Source organism: Salmo salar, chromosome ssa03 (assembly GCF_905237065.1).
Source record: "Salmo salar chromosome ssa03, Ssal_v3.1, whole genome shotgun sequence".
NCBI lineage: Eukaryota > Metazoa > Chordata > Actinopteri > Salmoniformes > Salmonidae > Salmo > Salmo salar.
Genome location: NC_059444.1, coordinates 33124687 through 33144476, shown reverse-complemented (window position 1 = coordinate 33144476; position 19790 = coordinate 33124687). Strand labels below are relative to the sequence as shown.

General features: G+C 42.8%; 1 protein-coding gene across 2 annotated transcripts in view; it reads right to left on the bottom strand.

Moving 5' to 3' along the window:
* Window positions 1-18578, bottom strand: part of LOC106599832 (acid-sensing ion channel 1C) — a 204169-nt gene extending 185591 nt beyond the window's left edge. For both annotated transcript variants that reach the window (XM_014191181.2, XM_014191188.2), the window contains exon 1: window positions 17017-18578. In XM_014191181.2, coding sequence (XP_014046656.1) covers window positions 17017-17571 — 555 coding nt within the window. In that variant the 5' untranslated portion in view covers window positions 17572-18578. The remainder of the gene's footprint in view (window positions 1-17016) is intronic.
* Between the last annotated feature and the right edge of the window lie 1212 nt (window positions 18579-19790).

Below are 19790 nucleotides of genomic sequence, written 5' to 3'. Positions count from 1 at the left end.
GACTCTCCACACCTTAACACACATGCACTCACTCACTCACACACACACACCCACACAGATACACACAATACACAATAATGGAAATGAAATACAGAAATATCTAATGTACATAAGTATTCACACCCCTGAGTCAATACATGTTAGAATCTCCTTTGGCAGCATTTACAGCTATGATTCTTTCTGGGTAAGTGTCTAAGAGCTTTGCACACCTGGATTGTAGAATATTTGCACATTCTTTTTAAAATTCTTCAAGCGCAAGTTGGTTGTTGATCATTGCTAGACAACCATTTTCAAGTCTTGCCATAGATTTTCAAGCCATAGCTAGGCCACTCAGGAACATTCAATGTCGTCTTGGTAAGCAACTCCAGTGTATATTATCCCCCTAAAGTTGATATATATATATATATATATATATATATATATATATATATATATCCTGAGCTTTTATATATCCTTATATCTCCTAGATATAGGACAAACACTTCAAAACCTTGTTTGTCTTTTTCGCCATTTATAAATGTGTTATTCATTGCGTTTCTCTGGGTTATAGTTGTAAAGGCCAAATTCAATATTTTATCAAATTGTTTATATATATATATATATATATATATATATATATATATATATATATATATATATTGTTTTATACCTAAAAGGGTCCATGGTAGTGTGACCATTTCTAAACAATTCCAAACTGTATGTCAGCCTCTTCCTTTTCACTCTGTCATTTAGATTAGTATTGTGGTGTAAATACAATGTTGTTGATCCATCCTCAGTTATCTCCTATCCCAGCCATTAAACTCTAACTGTTTTAGAGTCACCGTTGGCCTCATGGTGAAATCCCTAAGCGGTTTCCTTCCTCTCCAGCAACTGAGTTAGGAAGGACACCTGTATCTTTGTAGTGACTTTATACACCATCCGAAGTGTAAATAATAACTTCACCATGCTCAACGGGATATTCAACGTCTGCTTTTTTATTTTTACCCATCTACCAATAGGTGCCCTTCTTTGCAAGGCATTGGAAAACCTCCCTGGTCTTTGCGATTTAATCTGTGTTTGAAATTCAATGCTCGACAAAGGGACCTTACAGATAATCGTATGTGTGCGGTACAGAGGGAGTTAAACACAATTATTGCACACAGTCCATGCAACTTGTGACTTGTTAAGCAAATATTTACTCCTGAACTTATTTAGGCTTTCCATAACAAAGGTGTTGAATCCTTATTGACTCAAGACGTTTCAGCTTTTCATTTTCTATGAATTTGTAAATATGTGTAAAAATACAATTCCAGTTTTGACATTATGGGGTATTGCGTGTAGGCCAGTGACACAAAATCTACATTAAATTATTTTAAATTCAGGCTGTAACACAACAAAATGTGGGAAAAGTCAAGGGGTGTGAATACTTTCTGAAAGCACCTGTATACACTCATTCTCGCACACACACACACACTCACACACACACACACCTGCTGCTGCTACCAGACTCTTATTGTGATAGCTAAATACTGCACAATTTAAAGCATGTGCGTCCCGTACATACAACTAAGAAAACTTGAACATTTCACCATACTCTATAAGCCACAGAAGGACAATTGTCATTGAATGGGTTAGCATACTGTAAGTATTATGGAATAGGCCACTTCTTCAACTGAGTAAACTTTTGGTAAACCTTGCAGTAAAATTCTATAAAAGTCCTAAACACTGTGTAGCTTTCCCATTGATCTAGAAGAGAAAGTGTATTCAGGATTACCTCAGCCATGCTCAAGGTCCTAAACGATATCATAACCGCCATCGATAAAATGCAATACTGTTCAGCCATCTTCATCGACCTGACCAAGGCTTTCGACTCTGTCAATCACCACATTCTTACCGGCAGACTCAACAGCCTTGGTTTCTCAAATGACTGCCTCGCCTGGTTCACCAACTACTTCTCAGATAGAGTTCAGTGTGTCAAATCGGAGGGCCTGTTGTCCGGACCTCTGGCAATCTCTATGGGGGTGCCACAGGGTTCAATTCTCGGGCCGACTCTCTTCTCTGTATACATCAATGATGTCGCTCTTGCTGCTGGTGGTTCTCTGATCCACCTTTACGCAGACGACACCCTTCTGTGTACTTCTGGCCCTTCTTTGGACACTGTGTTAACAAACCTCCAGACGAGCTTCAATGCCATACAACACTCCCTCCGTGGCCTCCAACTGCTCTTAAATACAAGTAAAACTAAACGCATGCTCTTCAACCGATCGCTGCCCGTACCCGGCCGCCCGTCTAGCATCACTACTCTAGACGGTTCTGACTTAGAATATGTGGACAACTACAAATACCTAGGTGTCTGGTTAGACTGTAAACTCTCGTTCCAGACTCACATTAAGCATCTCCAATCCAAAATTAAATCTAGAATTGGCTTCCTATTTTGCAACAAAGCATCCTTCACCCATGCTGCCAGACATACCCTCGTAAAACTGACTATCCTACCGATCCTTGACTTCGGCGATGTCATTTACAAAATAGCCTCCAACATTCTACTCAGCAAATTGGATGTAGTCTATCACAGTGCCATCCGTTTTGTCACCAAAGCCCCATAAACTACCCACCATTGCTATCTGTATGCTCTCATTGGCTGGCCCTCACTTCATATTCGTTGCCAAACCCACTGGCTCCAGGTCATCTATAAGTCTTTGCTAGGTAAAGCCCCGCCTTATCTTAGCTCACTGGTCACCATAGCAGCACCCACCCGTAGCACGCGCTCCAGCAGGTATATTTCACTGATCATCCCCGATGCCAACTCCTCGTTTGGCTGCCTTTCCTTCCAGTTCTCTGCTGCCAAATACTGGAACGAATTGCAAAAATCACTGAAGCTGGAGACATATCTCCCTCACTAACTTTAAGCATCAGCTGTCAGAGCAGCTTACCGATCATTGCACCTGTACACAGCCCATCTGTAAATAGCCCACCCAACTACCTCATCCCTATATTGTTATTTATTTTTTTGCTCCTTTGCACCACAGTATCTCTACTAGCACATTCATCTTCTGCACATCTATCACTCCAGTGTTTAATTGCTAAATAGTAATTATTTCTCCACTATGGCCTATTTATTGCTTTACCTCCCTAATCTTACTACATTTGCACACACTGTATAGAGATTTTTCTATTGTGTTATTGACTGTACGTTTGTTTATCCCATGTGTAACTCTGTGTTGTTTGTGTCGCACTGCTTTGCTTTATCTTGGCCAGGTCGCAGTTGTAAATGAGAACTTGTTCTCAACTGGCCTACCTGGTTAAAAAGTATTTCAGCTGTGCGTATTAGGCTCTCATTTGTTACATTTCTCAATGAGCTCCATGCTATTATGTCCGCACTGCCGCAAACTCATTTTGATTTGTATTGAGAGACATCTTCATAAAAATGTCACATCCATAGCCAATGGGATATTGTCATTTGAAAGTGTAGTGGATGGCTAAATTAGCATCGCTACAGTCTTCATGAGACGTAAGGTACTGTAAACCCCAGACCTACTAATGCCCTGGCCTTTCTGAGTCAGTGGTACTTCTGGTTCTTGAGAATGTTGTGGCATAAGATGGACTAAAAGCACTCATACATTGAATCCATTGCTGCATAGAGACTACATTATGAGGGACTAACCAACAGCTCTTCAACAACAGCTCTAGGACATAGATTAAACTCAGAAATAACATTATAGTGAAAAGAGGAAGGTCACAAAAGCCAAAGCAAATCGATTTGTGCACAGCAGCCTTCACCTGTGAACTGACGATGCGCTCCTCTCCAGACTAGCACTGCAGAGCAGCACAGCTTCAATTTCCCTCCTTTTATTAGCCAAACCCTATGGGGAATATAGATAGAGGAAGCAGTACCGTAAGAGTGTCACCTTACTTAGATGTCAGGGCCACTAATGTGCTTCTATTTTGTGTGTTTATAATATACAGGAAGTTTGTATGATGGGTGGAGAGAGTTTGTATATTAAAATTGTGATTTGTTTTTACTTGAAGGCAAACTTGAATGCTTTCCAAGCGCCATCACATCACGCTCCAGTCTTTAATGGAATTCCGTCCTCATTTACTCAAGGTCAAAGCTCATCCCTCCCACAATCCTTTGCATTGTAAATCTCTCTCTCATGACCTCGGAGGGCATTTGAATAATCGAAAGTTTCCTGTGGTATTTCTCTAAATATTCGTCTATAAGCCTTATGACACTGAATACAGATTTTTATAGGGGGGGAGGGGAAATCACATCTATCACAATGAAAACAAATGCATCAACTGAAGTAAATGGGCAATGAATGTAAGATGGCGCTGGAGAAGGCAGACGTTTTACGTGCCCCCAACCGATTGTGTTTTTTGTTTGTTTATTTGTGATGTTTGTAACTTATTTTTTTACTTGTTTTGTACATAATGTTGCCGCTACCGTCTCCTATGACCGAAAATAACTTCTAGACATCAGGACTGCGATTACTCACCACGGACTGGCAGAATCCTTTTTTTCCTTTAACGAGTCTGACGAGACCGACGCGAACGATATACTGCTTTCTCGGGTACAGGCCCAGATCCCCTTGATTTGCGTGAAGAGGAGATGGAGAAAAATGGGCCGGACGGCGTGCTGCCTTCTGAGAATTCGTAGGAGATTGAATAAACCCCCACTTCCTTCCGTTCTGCTAGCAAACGTGCAATCTTTGGACAATAAAATATACTGCTCAAAAAAATAAAGGGAACACTTAAACAACACAATGTAACTCTAAGTCAATCACACTTCTGTGAAATCAAACTGTCCACTTAGGAAGCAACACTGATTGACAATAAATTTCACATGCTGTTGTGCAAATGGAATAGACAACAGGTGGAAATTATAGGCAATAAGCAAGACACCCCCAATAAAGGAGTGGTTCTGCAGGTGGAGACCACAGACCACTTCTCAGTTCCTATGCTTCCTGGCTGATGTTTTGGTCACTTTTGAATGCTGGCGGTGCTTTCACTCTAGTGGTAGCATGAGACGGAGTCTACAACCCACACAAGTGGCTCAGGTAGTGCAGCTCATCCAGGATGGCACATCAATGCAAGCTGTGGCAAGAAGGTTTGCTGTGTCTGTCAGCATAGTGTCCAGAGCATGGAGGCGCTACCAGGAGACAGGCCAGTACATCAGGAGACGTGGAGGAGGCCGTAGGAGGGCAACAACCCAGCAGCAGGACCGCTACCTCCGCCTTTGTGCAAGGAGGAGCAGGAGGAACACTGCCAGAGCCCTGCAAAATGACCTCCAGCAGGCCACAAATGTGCATGTGTCTGCTCAAACGGTCAGACACAGACTCCATGAGGGTGGTATGAGGGCCCGACGTCCACAGGTGGGGGTTGTGCTTACAGCCCAACACCATGCAGGACGTTTGACATTTGCCAGAGAACACCAAGATTGGAAAATTCGCCACTGGTGCCCTGTGCTCTTCACAGATGAAAACAGGTTCACACTGAGCACGTGACAGACGTGACAGAGTCTGGAGACGCCGTGGAGAACGTTCTGCTGCCTGCAACATCCTCCAGCATGACCGGTTTGGCGGTGGGTTAGTCATGGTGTGGGGTGGCATTTCTTTGGGGGGCGCACAGCCCTCCATGTGCTCGCCAGAGTTAGCCTGACTGCCATTAGGTACCGAGATGAGATCCTCAGACCCCTTGTGAGACCATATGCTGGTGCGGTTGGCCCTGGGTTCCTCCTAATGCAAGACAATGCTAGACCCCATGTGGCTGGAGTGTGTCAGCAGTTCCTGCAAGAGGAAGGCATTGATGCTATGGACTGGCCCGCCCGTTCCCCAGACCTGAATCCAATTGAGCACATCATGTCTCGCTCCATCCACCAATGCCACGTTGCACCACAGACTGTCCAGGAGTTGGCGGTTGCTTTAGTCCAGGTCTGGGAGGAGATCCCTCAGGAGACCATCCGCCACCTCATCAGGAGCATGCTCAGGCGTTGTTGGGAGATCATACAGGCACGTGGAGGCCACACACACTACTGAGCCTTATTTTGACTTGTTTTAAGGACATTACATCAAAGTTGGATCAGCCTGTAGTGTGGTTTTCCACTTTAATTTTGAGTGTGACTCCAAATCCAGACCTCCATGGGTTGATAAATAGGATTTCCATTGATTATTTCTGTGTGATTTTGTTGTCAGCACATTCAACTATGTAAAGAAAAAAGTATTTAATAAGATTATTTCTTTCATTCAGATCTAGAATGTGTTGTTTAAGTGTTCCCTTTATTTTTTGAGCAGTGTAGATAACCTGTGCGGAAGATTAAACTACCAACGGGACATTAAAAACTGTAATATCTTATGTTTCACAGAGACGTGGCTGAATGACGACACTATCAACATACAGCTGGCTGGTTATACGCTACACCGGCAGGACAGAACAGCGGCGTCTGACTATGTATTTTTGTAAATATCAGCATGTTAAATGTGCAACCAGAGGAAAATAAACTCTGGACCCCCTTTACTCCACACACAGAGACCCATACAAAGCTCTCCCTCGCCCTCCATTTGGAAACTCTGACCATAATTCTATCCTCCTGATTCCTGTTTACAAGCAAACATTAAAGCAGGAAGCACCAGTGACTAGATCAATAAAAAAGTGGTCAAATGAGGCAGATTCTAAGCATCAGGACTGTTTTACTAGCACAGACTGGAATGTATTCCGGGATTCCTCCGATGGCTTTGAGGAGTACACCACATCTGTCATTGGCTTCATCAATAAGTACATCAATGACCTCGTCCCCACAGTGAACGTATGTACATACCCCAACCAGAAGCCATGGATTACAGGCAACATCCGCACTGAGCTAAAGGCTAGAGCTGCCGCTTTCAAGGAGCGGGACTCTAACCCAGAAGCTTATAAGAAATCTCGCTATGCCCTCTGACAAACCATCAAACAGGCAAAGCTTCAATACAGCTGCTCTGACGCTCGCTGGATGTGGCAGGGCTTGCAAACTTTTACAGACTACAAAGGGAAGCACAGCCGAGAGGTGCCCAGTGACACAAGCCTACCATACGAACTAAACTATTTCTATGCTCGCTTTGAGACAAATAACACTTAAACATGCATGAGAGCACCAGCTGTTCTGGAAGACTATGTGATCACGCTCTCCGCAGCCGATGTAAGACCTTTAAACAGGTCAAAATTCACAAGGCTGCAGGGCCAGATGGATTACCAGGACGTATACTGCCAGCATGCACCGACCAACTGGCAAGTGTCTTCACTGACATTTTCAACCTCTCCCTGTCCGAGTCTGTAATACCAACATGTTTTAAGCAGACCACCATAGTGCCTGTGCCCAAGAACACTAAGGTAACCTGCCTAAATGACTACCGACCCGTAGCACTCATGTCTGTAGCCATTAACTGCTTCAAAAGGCTGGTCATGGTTCACATCAACACCATTATACCAGAAACCCTAGACCCACTCCAATTTGCATACTGCCCCAACAGACAAAAAGGAACACCTATGTGAGAATGCTATTCATTGACTACAGTTCATCGTTCAACACCATAGTGACCTCAAAGCTCATAAATAAGCTAAGGACCCTGGGACTAAACACCTCCCTCTGCAACTGGATCCTGGACTTCCTGATGGGTCGCCCCCAGGTGGTAAGGGTAGGTAACAACACATCTGCCATGCTGATCCTCAACACAGGGGCCCCTCAGGGGTGCGTGCTCAGTCCCCTCCTGTACTCCTTGTTCACTCATGACTGCACAGCCAGGCATGACTCCAACACCATCATTAAGTTTGCCGATGACACAACAGTGGTAGGCCTGATCACTGACAATGACAAGACAGCCTGTAGGGAGGAGGTCAGAGACCTGGCCGTGTGGTGCCAGAACAACAACCTCTCCCTCAACATGATCAAGACAAAGGAGATTATCGTGGACTACAGGAAAAAAAGGACCGAGCATGCCCCCCATTCTCATCGACGGGGCTGCAGTGGAGCAGGTTGAGAGCTTCAAGTTCCTTGGTGTCCACATCACCAACAAACTAACATGGTCCAAGCACACCAATACAGTCATGAAGAGGGCACGACAAAACCTATTCCCCCTCAGAAGACTGAAATTATTTGTCATGGGTCCTCAGATCTTCAAAAGGTTCTACAGCTGCACCATTGAGAGCATCCTGACTGGTTGCATCACCGCATGGTATGGCAACTGCTCGGCCTCCCACCGCAAGGCACTACAGTGGGTAGTGCGGATGGCCCAGTACATCACTAGGGCCAAGCTTCCTGCCATCCAGGACCTCTATACCAGGCGGTGTCAGAGGAAGGCCCTAAAAATTGTACGGCAAGCGGTACCTGAGCGCCAAGTCTAGGTCCAAGAGGCTTCTAAACAGCTTCTACCCCCAAGTCATAAGACTCCTGAACACCTAATCAAATGGCTACCCAGACTATTTGCATTGACACCCCCCCTCTCTTTTACACCGCAGCTACTCTCTGTTGTTGTCATCTATGCATAGTCACTTTAATAACTCTACCTACATGTACATATTACCTCAACTAACCGGTGCCCCCATACATTGACTCGTTCCCCCCTGTATATAGTCTCGCCATTGTTATTTTACTGCTGCTCTTAAATTACTTGTTACTTTTATTTCTTATTCTTATCTGTATTTTTTTTAACTGCATTGTTGGTTAGGGGCTCGTAAGTAAGCATTTCACTGTAAGGTCTACACCTGTTGTATTCCGCGCATGTGACTAATACAATTTGATTTGAAATTAAGTAAATCATGTCATAATTAATCATGACTGACTCCCGTGTGTTATGCACAGCTCTGAGCATAATCAGTGTTTATGCAATACAGCAGGTTATCAACAGAGCTGTTACGCCCATAGAGGGTTAATGCCTAAGGTTTGTTGGGTGGGGATGGATGTAATGTAGCACTCAGCTCACTGCTGCAACAGTACAGTACGTAGTTCTTCTGACATCCAGACCATCAGTGACAAATGCTTTTCTTCACGGGGGTGCTTGATGTAGTATAGTGTGCTGCTTCTCTCACTCATAAAAACACAGCAATACCTGATTTCTGGTGTGTGTTTGATATTGTTTGTTTGACTGGTGTTTTGTGCTTCAACACAATCATTCATTATCAGATATGGTGACTGAGAATGAATGTGTAATTGCACAGGTGCATTCAACCACCAGCCCCAAAGAAATGTGCATTCACAAAGATGTGCTTAAGTGGGAACCACCCTAACCCGCTTTTTTTTCCTGGCAAGTGTTTTCAATCAAGCATTACAATAGCAATTAGCCATTATTTGCTTTTCCAAGGCATAGAGTGTTGCTTGGCAACAAACATGGAAATAAAGATGTTTCCATTTCATACAATAAAGGAACAAGCAATTGAAATGACAGTTGTGACTACTTCACAACCAATGAAGGACTTCAGTTAAATGTCACCAGAATACCAAATCATAGTCCCAGTTTAATCGTATAAGCCCACAGTGATGTGCCAAGCCATGTGCCAAGTTACCCTTTCAAGGTCTACAGAGAGCACAATGTTAACACTTTCAAGACACAACATTTCTTCTGAATGAGCACATGCAGTTGGTTCACATGAATGGCACTTGAACTCACTTGTCAATGGTCAAACATTAGATGGATGAGTTTGCACATCTCTTGCCATAATCTGTGAAAGGGATGAGTGATACAATTGATATAAAATATTTCAGTGTGAGAAAAGGAACCCAACCTCGCAAACATTAGCATAAGCATACCACTTGCTGCCTTCTCTTCTGATATGCTAGATAGTTTGGTGGTAAATTACTGTAAATATAAAATGTCTACTCATTCTTGCAAATCTCATGAAAACTACACACTGTATAATAGGTGTATAATAGGTGTATAATAGTCAAATCCCAAAGTGACTTTTGACCATTAGCATAAAAATGGCTTAGAGGGATTCAACAAATAACGGACAAGGTTATAGACCAGGTTACTTTCAAACAAAGAGAGAATTCATATTCCCATCCATTACTGTCAAGCACTCACGATAGGAGAATAAATGCTATGAGCGAAAGAGTGTTCTTATAAACCTTCAAAACATGTGTTTGTTGCTCTATAATCAAATAGCTTCAAGACTATTTGACAAATCTTTCTCTGCTACATTTTGCAGCACTACCTGAAATGTATTGGAATGGTACCAGTATTAATGTAAGCCAGTCCTAAGCCAGTCCTAATCGCTAAAGCTCTTGCAGGTGCATTTGATGGCATTTTTGTCAAAAGAACACTACAAAGCAATCCAATAAGGAGGGCATTGCCTGGGGAAAAGTGCAGTTGAATCACCGAATCATTTTAATAAAATTTATGACAATAAAACCATTTCACCGGATCAAATTTAAGGTTACGACTACCTTAAAAAAGTTTCTAATTCTACCTGAGAGGGCGAGGGGAATGGTACATAAAGTGAGAGAACGAATGAGCACTTTTCGGAATGTAGCCTACAGTACCTTTTGCAGGGTGATATTGAGGATTTGAAAAGGACAAAGCAAGCCACTTCAACTTGCTGTTACAGTACTGCCAGAAACACTGTTTGGGCCCAATATAAAGTGTAAGCAAACCATTGGACTAATCAGACACGTTTCTATTTGGAATACTGTACTGTATTGTGTCAGATTGATCTCAGTGTGTCCAAGGGATTTACCAGCACAGATATTAGCTGCTTAGTTTTTAATTGGAAATGCTTTAATTTGACCATCAATATGAGAGGTTTTTAACAGGACGAATAGGCACAATATTAAATTGCAACCATTTAAGATTAAAACTTGTGCAGCTTATTGTAGCCTACCAATGTACTGTAGATCAAAACTATTGGGTGAGAAACTGAGAATTTCCCTGAACCAACACCTCACATCGCCACCCTATTCACATTATCTTGAAGTACTAACAATGTAGATCTCAGTTTAAAACAGACCCTATTCCTGGGTCTACTGTATATACAGCTACTGGGTCTACAGCTGTATTATATAATCTGGACTAACAGAGGGTCTCTGTTTCAACTCATCATTCAGTTCTCCCTCAGATGCACAGGGGAGGGGCAGCACTAACAAAACATAAATCAATAAGGAACCATATTATTGCATTTCAGGAGCACTATGATTATCCTAAATCCAGGTAATAATATGCAGTCTTCATCGAGAAATGATATAAAATCATTTTAGGCCCCAAATTGTAAGCTAAGCTTTTTCAATTTAATTTCCTTTTCCATCACCCATCTCATCGCTGTCTCCATTTCCGGACCATCTGATGATACTAAAAGTCTCATCTGGTGAGATCTCAGCTTTATTTGACTTAAATGGGTGCTTATATTTGGCCTATTATAATAAATGAGATTTAGGACACCTCAAGTCATGAGCTTACTGACTTGGGGTGAGAGTTCTTTTCATTCACACCGGATCAAAATAAACTCCTTTGAGAACTGTGTTCAATAGAAGAACTTAGTCCATAATTTAAAAAAAGGAACAAAGTAGTACCCGTGTTATTGGTAGGCGGCATAGGAAAATGGAATGTGACGGAATATCAATACAAGCAAGATTGAAATACAATGCGTCATAGTAACAGTGGAGAGGGATTTTTAACTCGCAGACAGTCTGCTATATCTCGTTGTATTTTTTGGCTGTATTTTGTAAAGTTGGTCCTAATGTGTGATGAGGTATTTTAAATGCAAAAACATTTTCAATGTGATGAATCACAAATCCTTATTCTCATGCATACAGTGGGGCCCGAAATTGACACCCTTGATGAAGATAAGCAAAAATGACTGTATAAAATAAATAATTTAAATACTGAGCTACACTGAGGGTACAAAACAATAGGAACACCTTCCTAATACTGAGTTGCACACCCTTTAGGTGTCGAAAGCATTCCACAGGGATGCTGGCCCATGTTGACTCCCATGCTTCCCACAGTTGTGTCAAGTTGGCTGTATGCCCTTTGGGCGGTGGACCATTCTTGATACACATGAAAATAAAGCTCTTTGGCTGAGGTCCTTAATGATCTTCTTGGCCTTTCTTTGACACCGAGTGCTGTAAATGTCCTGGAGAGCAGGCAGCGTGCCCCCAGTGATGTGTTGGGCTGACCGCACCACCCTCTGGAGAGCCATTCGGTTGAGGGTGGTGCAGCCCAACAGAATGTTCTCAATGTTGCGTCTGTAGAAGTTTTTGAGGGTCTTAGAGGCCATGTCAAATTTCTTCAGCCGTCTGAGGTCATAGAGGCGCTATTGCGCCTTCTTCACCAGTGTGTCGGTGTGGTTGGAGCACTACCGGTCCTAAGAGATGTGCATGCCAAGGAACTTGAAACTTGAAGGTTACAGGTAAAAAAAAAAAAAAATGCATACAAAAATAACCCCAACCCATTCCCCCCTCTGTCCCAATCCACCCGCCTGCATCCTCCCTCCCCACCCAGAAACAATGCCTCCGTGCCTCCCAACCCTAATTCTATTGTAATAACTTCTAATAGGTACTGTATCCACTGGTTAAACGGGAAGGAGTGAGGTGGTTGCCATCTTGGGCCAACATTTGGGCCAACAGCAGTAATCTTTTCTGATTAAGAGAATCAAAGGCCTATCACTGTTAAGAAACATAATAGATGCAAAGCATTGAATATTTTAATTCATACACTTTGAAATTAATTTTGTAACTTTGCCCTAGAAGCATTTAACTGCAGGGCACTCCTACATCATATGAAATAATGTGCCTACCTGATTTAGGTTACACAGTGAACAGTTGGGGCCAATTTCATTATAAAACGGTTCCTTGGTGTTAAATACAGTCTGTGAACAAACTTAAAATGTATAAGTTAATTGTTCGGATTACGGGACGTTAAGGTAATATTTGTCCATATTCTGCTCCAGTTAAAGGGTTGTTCAGAGACAATTAGATTTGTGGACCATACGTTTTTAAGGGATTGCTCAGAATATGAGCTTTCTAATATATATATATATATTATAGAGATCAGTCCTTTCAGGAGCCCAGTTAAATTATTTCTAAATCCCATCATTGGATGGTTCGGTAGTTGGGTTTCCAAAGGAACTTCATAGGTCAGCTATGTTGGCCTATGTTGTAAATAAAGAAAAAAGGAGTGGTAATGTGCATCTTTCAAATCTTGGAATGTTCTCAAACCATTACTGTCCATGATATCGGTAAGGGCACGGATTCCACATTTGGACCATTGGGGGGATGCAAAAGGCCGCCCTCCAGATCGCAAGGCATTATTGTGAAAAATTGGAGTATGGGCATGCCATTTTGATTCCCAGGACAAAAGCGTAGTTGACATAGTTTTTTTTTTTTCCTGCCTCCATTCCACCAAGGCTCCAACCTCTGAAACCCATTGAAAACCTGTGGTTTGAAGCGCAGACTGAAGGATATCAAGGATCTGGAAGGATTCTGTATGGAGGAATGGTCTAATATCCCTCCCAATGTGTTCTCCAACTCATAAAACATTTTAGAAAAAGGCTCAGTGCCATTATCCACGCAAGGTGAGGTATTGAAAGATTTTCAAAACGGGTATCAATAATTTTGAACCATACATATTTGAGAGCAAAAAAGTATTACTTGTTACACAAAATATCTTTCTCTGAGCAGTTGTATTAGTATAAAATGATACAATTTCCCAATTTGTTTTTGGAGCATACAATATAGCTCAGTATTTCAATTATTTGTTTTGTACAGTAATCTTTATCAAGGGTGTCAATACTTTTGGACCCCGCTATATGTATCACATGTACCAGAGTAGCTGTCATTGTCACATTCTGACCATAGTAAGATGTGATTTTCTATGGTAGAGTAGGTCAGGGCGTGACAGGGGGTGTTTTGTGTTTTTCTATGTTTTCTAATTGGAGGCAGCTGGTCCTCGTTGCCTCTAATTGGAGATCATATTTAAGTAGGGGTTTTTCTTCCTGGGTTTGGTGGGTGATTATATTTTGAGTAGTGTTTGTTTCTCTCTGCGTCACGGTTTGTTGTTTTGTCAATTTAGTTATTTATGTATTGCAAAGTTTCACGGATTCAATAAAATGTGGAACTACAACCACGCTGCACTTTGGTCCTATCCTTTCAACAGCCATGACAGTCATGAATGACCAAAAAAATTTAAGTAAAATAATGCTCACCTTGGTCACAATGTAAATGTTTTTACATTAGAATTTCTCAAACAAATATTCCATAAATCATTTAGTCAGTTATCAAAAACTACATAATAATCACAACTACAACATACCCAATGGCAATGCTATTGGGAGTTGCTGCCAAGGGCACATGCAGTATGTAATCCAATATCTACATTGTTATGAGCTCCTCTGTAGTTCAGTTGGTAGAGCATGGAACTTGCAACACCAGGATAGTGGGTTTGATTGCCAGGATCACCCATACGTAAAATGTATGCACACATGACTCTAAGTTGCTTTGGATAAAAGTGTCTGCTACTTTGCATATATACAGTACATTCGGAAAGTATTCAGACCCCTTGAATGTTTCCACATTTTGCTACATTACAGCCTTATTATAAAATGTATTAAATCATTTTTCCCCCTCATCAATCTACACACAATACCCCCTAATGACAAAGCAAAAACACATTTTTTTTAATGTTTTGCAAATATATTTAAACATTTACACAAGTATTCAGACACTACTCTGTACTTTGTTGAAGCACCTTTGGCAGCGAATACAGCCTAGAGTCTTCTTGGATATGACGCTACAAGCTTGGCACACCTGTATTTGGGGAGTTTCTCCCATTCTTCTCTGCAGATCCTCTCAAGCTCTGTCAGGTTGGATGGGGAGCGTCGCTGCGCAGCTATTTTCAGTTCTCTCCAGAAATGTTAGATTGGGTTCAAGTCCGGGCTCTTGCTGGGCCACTCAAGGACATTCAGAGACTTGTCCCGAAACCAGTCCTGTGTTGTCTTGGCTGTGTGCTTAGGGTTGTTGTCCTGTTGGTAGATGAACCTTCGCCCCAGTCTGAGGTCCTGAGCACTCTGAAGCAGGTTTTCATCAAGAATCTCTCTGTACTTTGCTCTGTTCATCTTTCCTTCAATACTGACTAGTCTCCCAGTCCCTGAAAAACATCCCTACAGCATGATGCTGCCACCACCATGCTTCACCGTTGGGATGGTGCCATGTTTCCTCCAGATGTGACGCTTGGCATTCAGGCCAAAGAGTTCAATCTAGGTTTCATCAGACCAGATGATCTTGTTTCTCATGGTCTGAGAGTCTTTAGGTGCCTTTTGGCAAACTCCAAGTGGGCTTTAATGTGCCTTTAACTGAGGAGTGGCTTCCGTCTGGCCATTCTACCATAAAGGTCTGATTGGTGGAGTACTGCAGAGATGGTTGTCCTTCTGGAAGGTTCTCCCATCTCCACAGAGGAACTCAAGAGCTCTGTCAGAGTGACCATCGGGTTCTTGGTCACTTCCCTGACCAAGGCCCTTCTCCCCCAATTGCTCAGTTTGGCCTGGGGGCCAGCTCTAGGAAGAGTCTTTGTGATTCCAAACTTCTTCCATTTAAGAGTGATGGAGGCCACTGAGTTCTTGGGGACCTTCAATGCTGTAGATATTTTCTGCTACCCTTCCCCAGATCTGTTCCTCGACACAATCCTTTCTCTGAGCTTTGTGGACAATTTCTCCGACCTCATGGCTTGGTTTTTGCTCTGACATGACACTGTCAACTGTGGGACCTTACATTGACAGGTGTATGCCTTTCCAAATCATATCCAATCAATTGAATTAGGTGGACTCCAATCAAGTTGTAGAAACATCTCAAGGATTATCAATGGAAACAGGATGCACCTGAGCTCAATTTCAAGTCTCATAGCAAAGGGTCTGAATACTTATGAAAATAAGGTATTTCTTATGTGGTATTGTGTGTAAATAAAAAAATGATTTGATCAATTTTAGAATATGGCTGTACAAAATGTGGAGAAAGGGAAGGGTTCTGAATGCTTTCCAAATGCACTGTATATAGCACTGTTGATTTGATGATGTTTGAAATGGTTGAAATGGTGCTGGAATAGAGGAGGCAGTGCTCCTGTTGTCTTAGTGCTGACTTACGGTAACTCTGTGGTTCTAAATCAGTAGTTGTCTAGTAAACTGTTGAAAACAACTTGCTTGACCATGCAGCAGATCATATAATTGTTATTTACATGCAATATTTGCTTTGTGGACTTCACCGGAAAGATTAAAAATACTGTTTTCATGTTGTCATTATGGGGTAATGTGTGTAGATTGATACTCTGCACCTCATGGGCAGAGTATTTTAAGCAATTTCTGTATCACCGCCTGAGGTTTCAGTGTTTCCTGCTTTTAAAATATATGCGAAAAGTCATGTATCATTCCTTCTCTTCACAGAAACCACAGCTTAAAGGAATGAAAGATATTGTCTGCAAGGCATCCATCTTCCACTCACCTTGTCTTTTACCAAGGCCACTAGAGTTGCCTGAACTACAACCAATGATTTTCTTACAGTAGCCTACCATGTACAAATAATATCATTACACCTAGCCATTGTTAAATGATCTATAAGATGTTATTGATGTGAACATCATGTCCAATTCTGGATTCCCCTTTCGGCTATGGATCACCTTTAAACATGTACAACTTTCAGCACAGCAACACCACGGCAGGTCCAGTGTGAGTTACTGTACCTTGTCTGTAACACAAGCGTCAAAGCTTTTGGTTTTATTCTAAAGTTACTGTGACAATCAATCAATTTATACACTCAACAGTAGCCTTATGTGGATCTTGAGGGCACAATAGGACGATACAAAAACTAATTTGTCCACTTCTGCCTCTATGGGGACAGTAAATTAGTTAAAAGTTCCCTGAATAAAGATATTAGGTATTCCTCTCAAGCCTCAATTAATATAGAAACTACATAGCTAAAACCATTGAAATCCAAACTCTGTTTAGTCTGGAAAAGAACACAACATAAACCCAGAGAGATGACGCACAACAAATCCCAAACCATATAACCAGAAATGATTTGAAGAGACTCACGGTACTGAAGTTCCATGGGTAACACTCCGATCCGCGGAACGTGCACTGCAGCAGCATGTCACTGATATCATGGCCCGTGCGGTTGTAGAAGTCTGTCATGTTGAACTGCTTGGGCTTGAAGTTGAGGAAGTTGGCCTTATCCTTGAGGGCGGCCAGTACCTCAGGCTCAGCCAGGTGAGTGTTGGCTATCTGGTAGTTGGAGTTCAGGAGGGCCAGGAGCTCCCCCACGTGATACAGGTCGTTCCTGGTGATCTTGGAGAAGCGGAACTCGTTTAGGTTGCAGAAGGTCACAGCAGGGAATGTGAGATTGGGCGCTGCCACCTCATCCAGTTTAGTGACGTGGGGATACTCAAAGTAGTAGGACACGCGGTCCATGCACACCAGCATAAGCAAGGCCAACGAGCCCAGGAAGGAGAGCGTCCACAGGAAGCGGCGAAACGTCATGTGCCCGTAGGCAAAGATGTGGCTCATGCCATGTAGAGTGGACATGTTGGCGAAGGCTTGCAGGTTGGAAGGCCGGATGCTCTCGATGCTTTCCTCAGAGTCCCCCTTCATGGTTGCAGTTTGGGTGAGTGATCCTCAACAAGAACTTCAGGTTAGAGAGACTTGCTTAGCAACAGAATGTAGCATAAACCAACCGGTCGCCAGTGCTTTGGCTCGGCAGCCTGTGGCTTTTATTCCAACAATAAGCGGCAAGCGGAAAATTCTAACCGCTATCTTAAAATGGTTGGCAGATGCTTTTAAAATGTCTCTTCCAGTGGGTGTCAGTTCTTCCATGTAGTCCCAGGTCCCCTCTTTTCTTTCAGGCTCCTCTTCTATTCTCTCTCTCTCTCTGTGTAGCGCTCCCTCTCTCGCTCCCGCTCAGCTGTCTTTGTAGCAGAACCAAACAATGAGCTCCAGAAACACCCACTTTTACCCAAAAGGGAATGCCTTCTGAGCAGTGTGAAATGGACAATGAAAAGAACAACCGGGAGAAAACAGCAGACGGGCGTGAGGGAGAGGGAGAGGAGAGGGAGAGATGGGGATTGGTAATGAAAAGGGCTGCGTAGGGCTGAAGAGGGGTTCAGCCTCAACAGTCAATGGGACCCTTCCTCCTCCAATTGGCATGAACACCACTACATCGCGGTGATAATGGGATGCAATGAATTCGTGAATGGGGGGAAAGAATAAAGAGAGAGAGAGAGAGAGAGAGAGAGCGATGGCCCCCTATCCCTCACTGCCACCTTCCTTTTCTTTCTTTTCTCTCTCTGTCACTCTCTTCTCTCTTTTCCCCAGATGAAAATGATGAGGGGGGTCATTGACTTCCCACTAACCCACCTCTCCTGTGTGGTTTACAGACAAGCCCAGTGTTTGTAGGTAGCCTCCACGGTATCTACCTTGTTTCGCTCTCATCCACAATTAGCAGGGAAGCCCATGCACCTCTTGATGCCAGTCTAGCCTCTAAAACCTGCTCAACACCACTAGCTTTTCTCCCGATCTCAACATACAGGTTTATATTCTGCGGTCTGCCAGCCTTTCCCTCTCTTTCACGAGCTCGCTTGCTTGCTGCTGTCGCTCCCTCCCACCACTCTCTCTCTCGCTCGCTCTCTTTCTCCCCCCGCCCCCGCTCTCGCTCCCTACCTCTTTAGTAGTCAGGATTCATCCTTCTGCCGAATGGCTGCTTTGGCTGAGTTTCTGTGTGCACAGGGGGAGTCTCTCACTCTGTGCTGCTGTGTTATGGTTTTGTAATGCGTTCTAACAGTCTGCGTTTGTCATCTGTGATCAAGTGATAGCTCCTACTGTGTTATGGGAATGCCACAGGTTGCATGTTGATATGGATGTAAAATGCATAACCACAAAGAGAATGAATTATCTGTAGTGGGGATGTGGTTGCAAGAGCCTAAATCTTTACAAGCGAATGTGTCTCGATTTGATAATTTTCACTTACAAGTCAAACAAATGATCCACACATTGAAGAACTGAATCCATTGATCTTCTTCTGGTTAAAATAGCAATGTTGATCTCTTCTTATAATAGGATAGCGAACCAAACACATTCGTTGCCATTTCATTTCTGTTACACTCTTAGAAAAAAGGGTTCCAAAAGAGTTATTCAGCTGTCCCCATAGGAGAACCCTTTTTGGTTCCAGGTAGAACTATTTTCCCTCTATGGAAAGGGTTCTGCATGGAATCAAAAGGGTTCTGCATGGAACCAAAAAGGGTTATTCAAAGGGTTCTCTTATGGGGACAGCCGATGAACCCTTTTAGGTTAGTATTGAAGGGTCCTATATCCCCAGAGCTCATTGTCACCTTCGGGCCAAGGAACCAACCAACCCCTGGAGGTGTCTTCCCCTGTTGATTGTTTCACTAAATGTGATCTAGGGTTTCCAGGCTTGACCAATAATAATGGGCTCAGCCTTTTCATTAAGGTTGAAAGTCCACCTTATCCTAAAGAGAAAACTTTTATTTATTTTAAGAGCAAACAAGATTAACACTCATTGACTCGCCCTGAGAAGCCTCATTATCATAACAATAGAAACATTACCAAGGATATGACTGCAAACCGGGAGGATAAAATCAATATCACGTCCTGCTAACCAAGAGCTCACACTCACAGCATAGCAACCAACCCTTACCCAGCGGCGATACTAACGTTGTCTGTTGTGTGATTAAGATCATTCTAAAAATACTCGTCCATCAACTTGTGGAAGAAAGCAATGTCAAACTGATATTGGCGTCATAGAAATGGCTAAATGAATACATTCAGTCAAGGAGACAACATGATCCCTGCACAGC